This window comes from Syngnathus leptorhynchus, chromosome 11, assembly GCF_054491065.1.
Source record: "Syngnathus leptorhynchus isolate UIUO chromosome 11, UIUO_Slep, whole genome shotgun sequence".
NCBI classification, from domain to species: Eukaryota; Metazoa; Chordata; class Actinopteri; order Syngnathiformes; family Syngnathidae; genus Syngnathus; species Syngnathus leptorhynchus.
Genome location: NC_141205.1, coordinates 7906466 through 7919716, shown reverse-complemented (window position 1 = coordinate 7919716; position 13251 = coordinate 7906466). Strand labels below are relative to the sequence as shown.

The 13251-nt window shown below is 43.8% G+C and overlaps 2 protein-coding genes across 2 annotated transcripts; one reads left to right on the top strand and one right to left on the bottom strand.

Moving 5' to 3' along the window:
• Positions 1-1392: 1392 nt before the first annotated feature.
• On the bottom strand, positions 1393-4317 carry LOC147049260 (amphoterin-induced protein 1-like). The gene is made up of 2 exons (XM_085924272.1): positions 4113-4317; positions 1393-3793 (listed from the first exon to the last, which is right to left on the bottom strand). Exon 2 carries the CDS (start codon positions 3753-3755, stop codon positions 2298-2300), a length of 1458 nt encoding a protein of 485 aa, XP_085780398.1. The 5' UTR covers positions 3756-3793; positions 4113-4317; the 3' UTR covers positions 1393-2297.
• Positions 4318-10624: 6307 nt separating this feature from the next.
• LOC147049259 (G protein-coupled receptor 61-like) lies at positions 10625-12016 on the top strand. Its single transcript, XM_085924653.1, has one exon. It carries the CDS (start codon positions 10625-10627, stop codon positions 12014-12016), a length of 1392 nt encoding a protein of 463 aa, XP_085780779.1.
• The last annotated feature ends 1235 nt before the right edge of the window (positions 12017-13251 follow it).

Sequence of the window (13251 nt, the reverse complement as noted above, 5' to 3'; positions counted from 1 at the left end):
AAACAAATTCCTTTTTAGGCCGCCCTTGTAGAGACAAATTCTCAAAATATGTATGATTCATCTTCATGGTACAGGGTGGCGCACTGTGGATAGAATGAACCACTGAATCTGAAATGTCATTGGAATCCTCTAAGCTCCAAAGTGTAGACTTTTGGGTGCAATTAGAGGTGGACGCCGCTAGGCGGCAGCACACTCACTCAGTAAACATTTTGTCTAGCTTTTGATGTGAGATTCTTAGGGGGGGCTTTGGGGAAAGGATGAGTCACCCTATTTCAAATTCAAGACTTTCAAACACAACAAAGCTTCCATTATTCAAAGACTAAACGTGCCAGTTTGACACTTAATGCAGTCTCTGCCTCTGAGTTACTGTCGTCATTTTTTTTTTGGGGGATTGATCTGAATGATTAGTTTTAGCCACATGATCGACTGTGGTGAACAGCTTCTGTGTGTTGTGAGAAGAACATGGTAACATAAGAAGCGCAGACTCCTTCAATCATTAAGGGTGACATTTCACACGATCAGTCAAAATTTGCCGCACCGGCCCCTTCCTTAATATTGTCACGGTTTATTGGTATAAGACCCCAAAGGAGAAGGTACTAGATGACTATGTGAGGAAGGATCATGTGATTTACAGTTCAAATAAGATAGAACATAAACACAAGGATACTTGACTCGAGCATTTTGCACTCCATCCATCTCCACGATCTCCCGTTTCACTCTCGAGTAATCAAGAGCGTCTGTATTAGTGTAATACAGTAACATGAGCCAGAAGGCATCTGTGCCACTTAGCAGATTGAACTTTGATATACACACGTCAGGTCAGCTTTGCTTATTTGTCACCTTTTCAACTTCTCTGCAAATCTCTCGTCATCGGCTTTACGTCATTCCCAGTTGGGACATATAGAAGAAATCTCATTTCTAATTCAAGTCTTGAGGTAAATATATGGGGTTTTTTTTGTGTGTCCATAGAATGTAAATGATTAATATAAACAGTATATAGTACATTGGATGGATTAGATAGCATTCATATGAAAGAACAGGAATCATTTCATGCCTTGAAAAATATACTAATAATACACAATGTTCTGAGATAAAACACCACAGTGCTGAGCTCTTCCACAGAAATATTGTCAGTGACCTCTTAAATATTCGATGTGCTACTTGCCAAGCCTGCACCCTGCCACTGCTTCTATTTATACGAGCCGCCGTAGAACCTCTAGCCTTAGCCACAAGGTCGCATAATATCGTAGGCATTAAATCAGCATTAAAAAAAGAGAGACGATGATGTCATCTTTTAAGCGGGTAGCATTTCATGGCTATAGTAAAAGAAGGAATACAGATTCTCCGTATTGGTTACTTGCATCATTTATGTTGTTTTTAAGTCTCGTCATATTGATGCATCGTTACATGAACAACAACTTCGACGCAACATTTACATTCAGGAAAATATGTTGTTTGCTACATTATAATGAAAGACAATTCAAGTTTAAAAAAAAAAAAAAAAAAGCACCATGAGGGTTGAAATGCTACAAAAGAGTTTTAGGGCCACACTGGGAAAAGTAGATACAGTAAATTGGAATGTTAAGACGACAATGTTGTAATGTCAGGATAAAAATAAGACATGTGCCTAAAGCTAAAATTAACAGTGTGAGATGAGGATCCACTATGTTTTTATATTCTCATAGTGTATATTTGTTTTTCCCCTTTCAGTGTGATCCGAACTGTAAGTGCAAGTAAGGGAAATTAATCAAAAGAAAAAAAAAAAACATTCAATGCAACAACTTTTGTGACAATTTACTGCATTTACTGTATATGTACTTTATAGCGGGATATATTTCTAATGTGTTTGCTATTATTAATGATAAAGTTCTTTGAGTCATGACATTATTCATGTCAGGTTTTACTTATCTGTTGTGTGATGTGACGCTTGCTGCTTGTGTGTTGACCGCGCTAATGTTTTTTTGTGGCCATCTGGTTTACTCAGGGTTGGGCAATAAATGGCTCCAACCTTTCAGGTCCTTCCATTTGTGTCCCCTGAGCAAAGAAAGCTTCCTGGATACCATTAAGAGATTGAATACATTGCCGAGAATATTCAGAAGAATCCCTCTTGCACGAGGAATAAATTGGTAGAGAACATAAAATACATAGATTTCTTTTTGTTCATTTTGCGGCCTACCAGAGATATCTGTGCCACCCCTCCAAAAAAAATAAAAATAATAATAATTCTAGCAACGCCAGTGACTGGTAATCATCAATCATAATCATGCATAGCAGTTTTTCCACTCCCTCAAACACTTTTACACCATCATGGGGGTGTCTGAGCTCACAGAGCTAACAGATGCCTTCCTCTTCTTGTTCCCCTCCTTCCAAACTTCTTCACCTTTTGGGTTCAACCTCCCGTTCTGCTCAAATGATGAGTCTTTACCGCCCTCATTCCTTCGTTCCGGTCCAATCTCTTGGTGGCTTTGGGCGTTGCTGACGTTGGAGGAGTGGAGGCTGCCTGTCGGGTCATTTTTCTCCAGTTCCTGACCTGGACAACAGGCGCAGCGGCAAGGTGTGAGGTAGAGGTAAATGAAAATCATCACAATGGTGATAAGGCATCCTATCAGGGTAGTGTACGCAGTCTTCAGGTTCTCCAAGCCGGGGATCATGGTTGAGTTAAAAACCACCACGGTGATGTTAATCGTCTCGTTAAGGGCGTCTCCCATGGCGTAGCAGGTGTACACGCCCGAGTCGGTTTCCTTCAAAGGTCCGAGCTGAAGGTTTCCGTCCGGAAGTATCCTCGTGCTTTTGTTTGCCGAAGATACTGGGACGTTCCCCGGCAGGGCCCAGGTCTTCACCATGTCTCTCTGCTTGGTGTCACAGTCCAGCACCACAACCTGCTCCAGATACGCTTCTCTGTCCGTTAGCTTGACCTCGCTGCAGTTCAAATAAGCTTTGTCCAGGTCAAGGGTGAGCACCTTTCGTTTGGGCTGACCCGCAAGGATACAAGTGTGCTCATCTTTAAAGTCCACGACCGAGCTGAGATCTTTGAGTTGCCAGTATGCGACCACGTCGAAAAGATCACAACTGCACGGCAGGGGGTTGTTATGGAAGTACAAGCCGTTTTGGATCCACGCGGGCAGAGCTCGAAGCTCGTGTAACGTCAACGCTTTGATCCGGTTGGACGAGACATCCAGCAGCGTGAGCGTCTCCATGCGGCTTCGTTCCTTCACCAGCTCCAAGGGGAAGCGCGAGATGAGATTCTGGCTCAGGTAGAGCTTCTGCAGATTAGCCAGACCCGAGAAAGCGGCGGAACGTTCAATTTGCGAAATGCTGTTCTTATAAAGCAGCAGCACCTCCAAGTTCTCCAGCGGCTCAAACATGTTTTCATCCAGCTGGCGGAGCTGGTTGGCAGACAAGTCCAGGTAACGCAGTTTTGTCACGTGCACGAACGCCGCCGAAGAGAGGAAGGAGAGCCCGTTGTGGCTGAGGAGCAGCGTGTGGAGTCGACTCAGCACGACGGGCGTCCACTCCGCCCGCAGTCTGCCGATGGAGTTGAAGCTGAGGTCCAGCACCGTTGTGTATTTGGGAAGGGGGGTAGGGGGGTTGGTGAGATTCCCTTTTGAGCAGCTGATGATGTTGCTTGCGCACACACACAGATTTTGGCAGTCCAGCGGACCTCCTATCAACTGTCCACCGGCGTGAAGCGACCAAAGCAGAGGTCCAACAAGGAGAAAGATGCTCCTTCGATGAGGTATGTCCAATTTTTCCATTGTGTCAGCAGTCTTCACAGTGGAGGAGAGTCATGGACCTGTGGAGATAATCCAGTTGATTTATGAGGTTAATTTCTAATTCAGGACTTGTGTCCATACCTTGACACGTTAACTCATGGTTACAAACAAGCAAACTTTGAGAATCCATTGCTGATATAATTTCCAAACTGTCCCTCAAATAATGTATTTTAATATTAAATGCAGTCAGCCCAAAGGTTCTGGAGACTCAGCTGAACAAAAGGCAACATTTATTATTATTATTTTTATTTCATTTAACGTTTATCTTACTCTTGTTTTTTTTTTTTGTTTTTTTTTTTGAGGGGGACCAGAAGAAAGGAAAAAAAAAAACATGTTTACCATGTGGTTGTTCCTTGCAACACGCAGACCTGTCCTGGTTCTGAGTCCTGGGTCCAATACCCCGCGAGGCGCTCCTGAACAGGATCGCCCGGTGTCTTTCTTCCTGTGTCCCCTCCAGCGACTACACCACAACAAACGAGTGAGTAGCACGGCGCGACAGGCAACCTGTCCTGTCCTCTCCTGTCCTGTCCTGTCCTGTCCGCAGTCCTCGAGCGCTGAAGAGCGAAGGCACCATGTGATACAGTTGTTGCAATGGCTCGGTCTCCCGTACGTCATTGCTCAATTCTTGCTCTCTTTCTCCCTCCTTCCTTCCTTCCTCTCTCTCTCTCTCTCTCTCTCTCTCTCTCTCTCTCTCTCTCTCTCTCTCTCTCTCTCTCTCTCTCTCTCTCTCTCTCTCTCTCTCTCTCTCTCTCTCTCTCTCTCTCTCTCTCTCTCTCTCTCTCTCTCTCTTTCTCTCTCTCTCTCTCTCTCTCTCTCTCTCTCTCCCACGTAGCATGCGGCGTTAATTTCAGACAAAACCTTGCCATTTCATCTAATGCACTTTTTTATGATACTTATTGCTCTACATATGCATTTATTTATTTATTTAGTGGGTGCAGAAAGGTTAAGTTCGGTCCCAGTTTTAATTTATGACACACCATTATCAGGTTGTTTTGTGCTGATGCGACTCACAGAATTTGAAAACTAGATCAGCGGTCAAACTTGAGAGACGTGCAAAAGCTACAGTTCAATACACACTTAATACATAACAAATGGACTTAAAAAAAACTTTAAATCATTTTATTATATGTCCTTATTAGTAATTGATTATATTTATGTGACGACCCTAATGACGTTAACGATTTCTGATCATCATTTTGAAATATACGGTATAGATATCAATCTGTAACATTTCTCTTATTAGAATTTTCTATGTCATTGGAACAGAACTGTCATAAACTGAGGACCCTCATCATCTTTTTTTTTTTTTTTTTTATCAGCGAGTATCAACTCTGCAAGGGGGAGGAATTGATTACTGGACCGCTTGGTGCAGTTTTCTTAAAGGAGAGAGAGAAAAAAAATCGAAAACAGGGGGGGGGGGCGGCTTAATGCTTTTGCATTGCCCTTACATTGCAGGCAATGATGTCAGTGTCATGATGAAGACCTTCCTTCCTCTTATCCCACCTTGTTACTGTGGTGAAGGACAGGCCGGATGTGTTTTTTTTGCTGGACGTGATGTGCATACAGTTGTGTGGGGTGAATCGTGTTTGTAATGGAAATTGGCTTCTCCAGGGGATTTTAAATGGACCATAAAGTTATGTCACAACTGTGATCTAGTGGTCAGCACATACTTGGATCTGAAAAATCTCAAATCTGGCCTTGAAATTTGCATATACCAATTAGGGGTTAATCTTAGGGTTAGCCCCATTGGTGTGTTGGTTGTTTCATCCAATTGGATGACTTTTTTTTTTTCTAGGATTTTTATGAGTGAAGGCAGATCACAAGTATACAAGTGAACACACAAGCTATCACCTCAACATCTCAAATGAACTCATCTGACACGGAAAGGCTTGTTAAAGTGCTATGAGGTTGATATGAAAGGCACCGAGGAGCTATTTAAGCCCATCGCCATCTTGAACCAGAGTGCTTGTTAATGTGACAGTGTAAGCGCTTGAATGACTGCCGACGGCCAAAGCCCCTCGATAATTAGAATGGAGGAAAGTCTTATCGTGACAGTGTTGAATGAATGGCATGCAAGATGGAGAAAAGGAGTCTTTAAACGTAGTAGGCAACTGAATACATATATTACATATCGGTTTGAATTTGCATACATTATTTTGGATCTATAGTTACTGCAGTGTGTCCTACTGCATAGCTAAGTTGATTTAGTCAGCAGCCTTGCAGAAGGACATTACGCCCGTCAGGAGATTTATGCTCCTCTCCTGAATTATAAACGAGCTGGTCCCAGTGGGGTAAAGTCAAATCAAACAGGATTGTGTTGATTGCCACTGTGGTCAAACATCTTTTTTTTTGCCATTCACTCATAGAGTGTTTTGCACCATTTTGACAGATGGTTTTAAATATTGATTATATTAGAAACATCTCTGTGGATAATGCAGTAAACAATTAGAACCACGATTTTCCCACGCTGGCAGCATTGATCAAAACATGATCTTAAACTCGCGTGAATAATGGGACACCTCACGTATTTTGTTATAGAATTAAGATAATACTGCATTACTGTTTTGTACAGTACAGCGCTTGATGCGCAATATAGAGGAAACACTGCCCTCTTGTGGTGCATTTAGGGACAGCTTGCTGTTTTTTGTTTTCGTTGTGCTGTACTGTATATTTTTATTTCAGGTGCCTTTTGTGTCCTTCAAGCTCACTTTACAGAATTATGTGATCTAAAATACATAATAATATAAATAATGAAAATGTAAAGACGTTCATTAAAGTAGTATTAATCACAAAACAGAAATGCAAATATAATTTCAATGATTAGAGTCAAATCAATCACAAATAACATACCTGTTAGAGATGATTCAAAGATTTCATTGTCATATGCATCAAGTTATTAGCAATACAAAATTATTGTTTTGAAAATGATCGTGATAATATTAACGTAAAATGTGCAGGTGTGAAATTTGAACTAGAGTGTAATGATGTGTGATGATTAAATTTAATTGATTCTAAATCTGAATTATGGTTATGGTTTTGCAGGGTTTCAGACGAGGGTTAGTGTTTCAACATAGGGTTAGGATTTCAAATAAGGCTTTGCAATTAGGGTTTCACAATAGGGTTTCAAACTAGGGTGTTTTAAAATAAGGTTTCAAATTAGGGGGATCATAAACTGATCACTAGGGTAACACGTTTATCACTTTTGACTTTTTAAGCTGTTTTCCTCCATCACGAACCTTCAAGATTGAGAGTCTCCAAGGCGCCATTCATTGCTCTACACCAGGGTTCATCAGTTCCGATCATTGAGGTCTGATGTCCTCCAGGTTTTATAGGTCTCGCTGCTGTGGCAAACCTGATTCAAATGATCAGGATTGTGGTCCAGCTACTGCAGACCTCGCTGATTATCCGATCATTTGACTTTAGTGTGTTGCACCAGGGAGACATAAAACACGCAGGACACCTGACCCCGAGGACCAGAATCGGTAAGCTCCGTTCTATGCTTTATCCCCAGTAACTTCAACACGTTTACATTTTAACTCACTTAAACACGTGACACGCCTCCTGCTCCTGTGTGTGTATATCACATGAACCAAATTATCCACACAATAAGCCTGCAAGCTGGCTTTTTTTTTTTTTTCCTTTTTAGTGATGCTATCAAACAATACGCAGGTCAGTATGATCCCACTCAGGGCACATTTGCCGCTTCGGGGCTGATTGTTTGTTTGTGTAGGCGTCAATAAATCCGTTTGGGTAAATGCAGTGGCATGAGCTCACGCGTGACTGCGGCTGATGTCGGTGCTCCTTGTGGATTGGCAGTGGCGGCGCTCTGGGCTTGGAGTGGCGTCATTTTGCTATTTCTGAGTGTGATGGTGGAGTCTATTTTCACGGTTGCTACGGAAACCATTGTATTTGTGGTGGCAATGATAGGTGCTGCCTGCCGAGTGAGGATTCTGCTATTTTTGTCATGAGTCAACAGTGCACGCTTCGCACTCGCTCACGTGCCGAGACACACAACACACACACACACACACACACACACACACATATTTGTGCTTGATCAAATTAAATAATTTGCACGTCACTGATATTCAATTACAAATAGTACTGGTTTGAAAATTGTAATTGATACTTAATTGAGCTTAAAAAAAACTAAATATTAGTACAGTGATCCATCTTGGGAGGGGGTACTATGTAGAATAAAGTGTAATTGCACATCCACTACACTAGATGGAAGTGGCGCGCTCAATGTCAGAGCGTATTAGATCGTCTGCTCGTCTGTAGTTGCGACAATTTTATAGAAAATGAATAAAACTGCGGCAGGGTGTTCGGGGCTGACATTTGGTGCCATCTGCCCATTAAAGAAAATCAATTGTGGACCATCAGCACAAAAATTTGCCATCACTGCCTGCTGATATTTGGCTGATGATGCTTCGATGCTCTTAATGTTGGACTTTTAAAGTGTGTTTTTCCCGAAACCATCGATTGCACTTTGAATCTAACTCCAAATAGCCTCAACACAGATGAAAAAAAGACGCATATACATATGCAGCAACCATTTAATGTACTATATTTAAACAAGCATGTGTTGATGGCGCCTTTCATCATCTGACATCTTGATACCATGACAACCGTTGTAATGACATTCCACTCCAATGCTGGATGTTGTGTGTTCTGCTGTCTGAACCGTGTTCGTGCGTGTCTGTTACCCGCATGACTAATTGGACATTTGACACAGTGGTGAATCACTGGACAAACTAACACACACACACACCCTTAGGTTTCTAAAACTTACCAGCGGACAAAAAAATAATTTGCGATACAACAACAATCGCTTCCAGGAAAGCTCTGATAAAAAAACAAACAAAAAAACGGTGTCATACTTAAAGCAGAACAGCTAAGATGTCACTCTGACATTATTCTAATAAGTCTATTAGTAATTGAAATTAATCAGTCACTGCATGTGTGGTGTTACATGAATGATGAGCAAGGTGATTATCATTAAATGCAAATGGTCGGGCGAGCTTACAAATGCAAAAAAAAAAAAAAAGCAGTTGGTAGGAATATAGTTGTATCCATAATCCAATACGTTTCATTGTCATCCCATAGACAGAGCAATGAGATGGACTGTATATGAAAAGAATCACCGTGGCAACAGGAGCCCCACTTTGAGAAGCTCGGGTGATGGAGACTGAAGGCTGGCCTCGTCACTCCCTTCACCTTCTCAATTAATCTTGTGCCGGGGGGCCGTGCCGATCCATGAAAATACTCAAATCACCACCCAATAACAAGAATGAAGAATAAACATGGTGGAGAGTGAGAACTTGAGGGATTTCAACTTGTAGGAATGTAAATATCCGACCGTAAATGTTCATACCTGCGCTCTTGTTCTCGACAGTTCATCGTGAACATCACAGACGCTAGGACCCTGCGGAGACACGACACGGAGTTCCTCAATGCAATGGAAGGAGGAGGGGAGTGGGAGAGAGGAGAGTGGGCTGTCTGCCTGGTGTCTTTGAACACATTCCCATCAGCATCTTTTGGATGGAACCACGACCGTAGTCAAGCAGGATGGACAAAGCAGATCAAGGGCCGGCCGGGAAGACCAACGAAGGGGGGGCCGCGTTGGTTGCAGGTACATGACGCTACTTGAGTCCGAGATGCACCGCATTCTCATCCTTCAAACCCAAAGCAGCAGTGTGAGGAAATATTCTGATTCAGGTACATGATGCTCTCTGTCTCCCCCACCCCCCACCCCTCCCTCCCTTTATTTGCACCCCGACTCCTGTTTGTTCCCCCTCTAAGATTAAAACGATGAGGGTAAAATGAAGCACCTAAATGTATGATGACAGGTATGATGTCTTGTTTTACACCGTGGGTGTAATCTAATCATGATTAACATACAAACGAGTGGGTGGTAAGACATGACTAAACCTGGCAGGAGGTTAAAACTGAACTGGGGCACCCTGTTGTTTGATTTAGACACATCGTGCTGACTGAAGGCAATCACTCAGGGATTCATTTTGATTTGAATTCCTGGTGTTATACCATCCAGTAGTTTTTCTTTATGGCACATCAGTAGATCTTTATACATCTTTGTGCTCAGTTAGATCCATCTGCATGGGCATGCAATAAAAAGTCGTTCCAATACAAAAAGTACACACTATTCAGACACTTCATTAGGCACAGTATGATAACATCCAAAACATGAGACTAAGCAAAAGAATCTGTCTTTACCACCATGACAATAATGGGGGAATCATTTAACGATGTTTATTGTCGAGTCCGTAGTTTGTGGAACTGCAGTGCACACGGTGAGCTGTTCCTAATAAATTGAGTCTTGACATGATACACGATTCATAGAGTATAGGTAATGCAGACATTTATGTGTACAGGGAAATACAGATTGGATAACATTGGATTGGTGCACTTGTATTTTTCTGGTCAAATGTATTTGTTTTCCTGCACGACATGACATTTTGAAAGAAAGTTCAACACGTGTGCAATGTGTTCTTCATTCTCTCTGCCATCCTGTGGCTAAAATGAGTTCTTTTGTACTATTTAGTTCATCTGAGGCTTGACTTGAGATGATCCTAGCGAGAGTGAGCCGAATAAACTCACAGTTCATTGTGTTCTCTTTCATCAGGAGTGTTTATGACTGCGGGCAAAAGTGAGGATTTTGTAAATGAAAAAGATTGTTGAGAACCTCCCCCCCCCGAGCATCAGACCAACATCACAACCGTGGGGGTCTACCTAATTCCCCAGCCGCTGTCCTCTGGCCGTACTTCCTGGCTGTGAAGGATGGGTGATGGGCCAGTGACGGACCCTGCCCGCCCGCCTCGTCCCACCCTCCGATGGAGCCAGCGTGGAACTCCTCCCACCCGCCTCGGCAGCTCCCGTCCAACACGTCTACCTCCGCTCCGGCTGAGGACTGGCCTCCGTACCAGTGGGTAGCCCTGGCGGCCATGCTCCTCATGGATCTGCTCGCTGTGGTGGGCAACGTGGCCGTCATGACGGTCATCGCCAAAGTCCCGCAGCTCCACAAGTTTGCCTTCGTCTTCCACCTGTGCTTGGTGGACCTGCTGGCGGCCTTGGTGCTGATGCCTCTGGGGATGGTCTCCAGTCGAGCTTTCTTCGGAGAGGCCCTATGCCGCAGTTACCTCTTCCTCAGCGTGTTCCTGGTTAGCGCCGCCATCCTCTCCATCTCAGTCATCAACGTGGAGCGCTATTATTACATCATACACCCCATGCGCTACGAGGTGAAGATGACCGTGGGTCTGGTGGCGTCAGTTCTGGTGGGGATATGGGTCAAAGCGTTGGCCATGTCGGCTTTGCCGCTGCTCGCCTGGATCCTGCAAGGTGCGAGGACTCCCCTTTTGGAGGGTAGCGGGGGAGGCGGGGGGGTCCCCTCTCCTCCCGCTCAGGGTCAGAGGCGCTGCTCGCTGCACTGGACGGGGGGCGGGTCCAACCGTTTGGCGTTCATGGTTCTCTTCACGCTGCTTTATTTCCTGTGTCCCCTGCTGGTCATTTTCGTGGTGTACTGCAACATGTTCAAGGTGGCTCGGGTCGCCGCCATGCATCACGGGCCTCTGCCCACTTGGACGGACACGCCTCGTCGGCAAAGGTCGGAGTCGCTCAGTAGCCGCTCCACGATGGTTACCAGTTCTGGAACAGGGACCGGGACCGGGAGGGAGACGCCGGCGCGGCCATTCGGCGGAGGGAAAGCGGCGGCCGTTTTGATGGCGGTCGGCGGGCAGTTTCTGTGTTGCTGGCTGCCCTACTTTTCTTTCCACCTGTATTCCGCTCTGGCCGCCAGCCCCCCGGCCACCTTGGCATCTCTAGAGGAGGCGGTCACCTGGATTGGCTACTTCTGCTTCACCTCCAACCCCTTCTTCTACGGCTGTCTCAACAGACAGATCCGGGAGGAGCTGGGCAAACATCTGCCGTGTCTGTTTCGTCGAGCGGGACTGGAGGTGGAGGAGAGGCTGCCCAGCCGCGAAGGCTCCATAGAGGAAAATTTCCTCCAGTTTCTTCAGGGCACCGGCTGCAACTTGGAACCTCAGAACTCGCAAAGCACCTCCAGTCCTAAAGGGGAGGCCTGCTGCCCTATGGTTCAGTCGCAAGCATCTGAGCCAGCACATCCGCTACCTGTCGATTTTCGTATACCGGGACAAATTGCAGAGGATACCTACGAGTTTGTCGATACCGATCAGGCGAAAAACAACCACGTAGATATAGACACTTAACTCTTTTTTTTTTTTTTACACCATTGTGATTGTGTGTTGAAGACATCTGGAAAGTTGTTTGGTTCTTATTATTGTTTTTTTTTTAATCACCATTGCAAATTACAACCAAAATACAAGAATAATGTTAAATTAGCACCTCGCTGAACGTGCCAATCAAGACTGAGCATCGTCTTTGAAAAGGTAAAAGTTTTTGTTTTTTTTATAAACAATTAGTTCATTAGAATATCTCAGGGCCAGGGGGCTGCAGAGCCAAACCCCCAAAAATCTTCAAATGATAAATTATAATTATAAATCATTATTAATTCCCTATGTGTGAAAATGCTGAATGTAGGGGTTCCAAGCATGTTGGGGGGGGGGGGGGGCAGTTCCCCCCAGCTGTCATGGCTAGTCGGGGTAGTTTACTAGATTCCTGTCAGTTTTTGACAATATGTGACATTTAGGATAAATGTAAACAAATGGGTAGATTTAAGAGTTTCAAAGGTTTGGGGAATTCAATTTAAATAATTCAGTTCTCTGCAGGGAATAACGATTTTCAAAAATCTGGAACTGCCGGTATCAAGCTAGATATCAAGCTGAGCTGAATTTGCCTTTGATCACCAGCTTTTTCTCGATGGATTACTCAATTATTGTGCTGTGATCTTCTGCCTTTAAAAATCACAAATGAAGACTCAACGCTGTAGTACAAATGTAGGATTTTTGTTTCTCGAGTTTGACAAGTCGGGCTTTCATCAATAATAAAGCCAGCCCCCCTCTCAATTCTTCAAAATCAGCCTGGCACGCATGGTGTAACCCACTTCTCATGGAAACGCTGACTGTTTTTTGTTTATTTCGTACCAGCGAGCCAGATGTGTTGACTATAAGATGATTCTTGAACTCGCCTGCTTGAGGAATTAGAAATCTACACTCTCTTGATGCACATCATTTCAATTCATTCACCTGCTAAATTTTGTGTTTGGTAGACTCGTAAGTGTGCTTCGTGTATATTGTAACGCTTTAGACAAGCTTTTATTGATTTATTTTATCTCGGTGTCAAGTACACGTTTTGAATTTGTTAGCAAGGCGCCAGGAATGTTTTAACCTGCCTCTGCCTTCTTTGTGAGTTGTGGAGATTATCATCATCATGGAGGAGAAATGTATATAATTTCTTTTTCTGACCTCATCAGGTTTTATGTACAGGATAAACCTTGAATATAAAAGATCGAAATAGCAGGTGCTTTACTAACGTGGATACAGGG

Bases quoted from the DNA above. Each gene is read 5' to 3' on its own strand.
- LOC147049259 (XM_085924653.1), top strand. From the start codon at position 10,625: ATGGAGCCAGCGTGGAACTCCTCCCACCCGCCTCGGCAGCTCCCGTCC.
- LOC147049260 (XM_085924272.1), bottom strand. From the start codon at position 3,755: ATGGAAAAATTGGACATACCTCATCGAAGGAGCATCTTTCTCCTTGTT.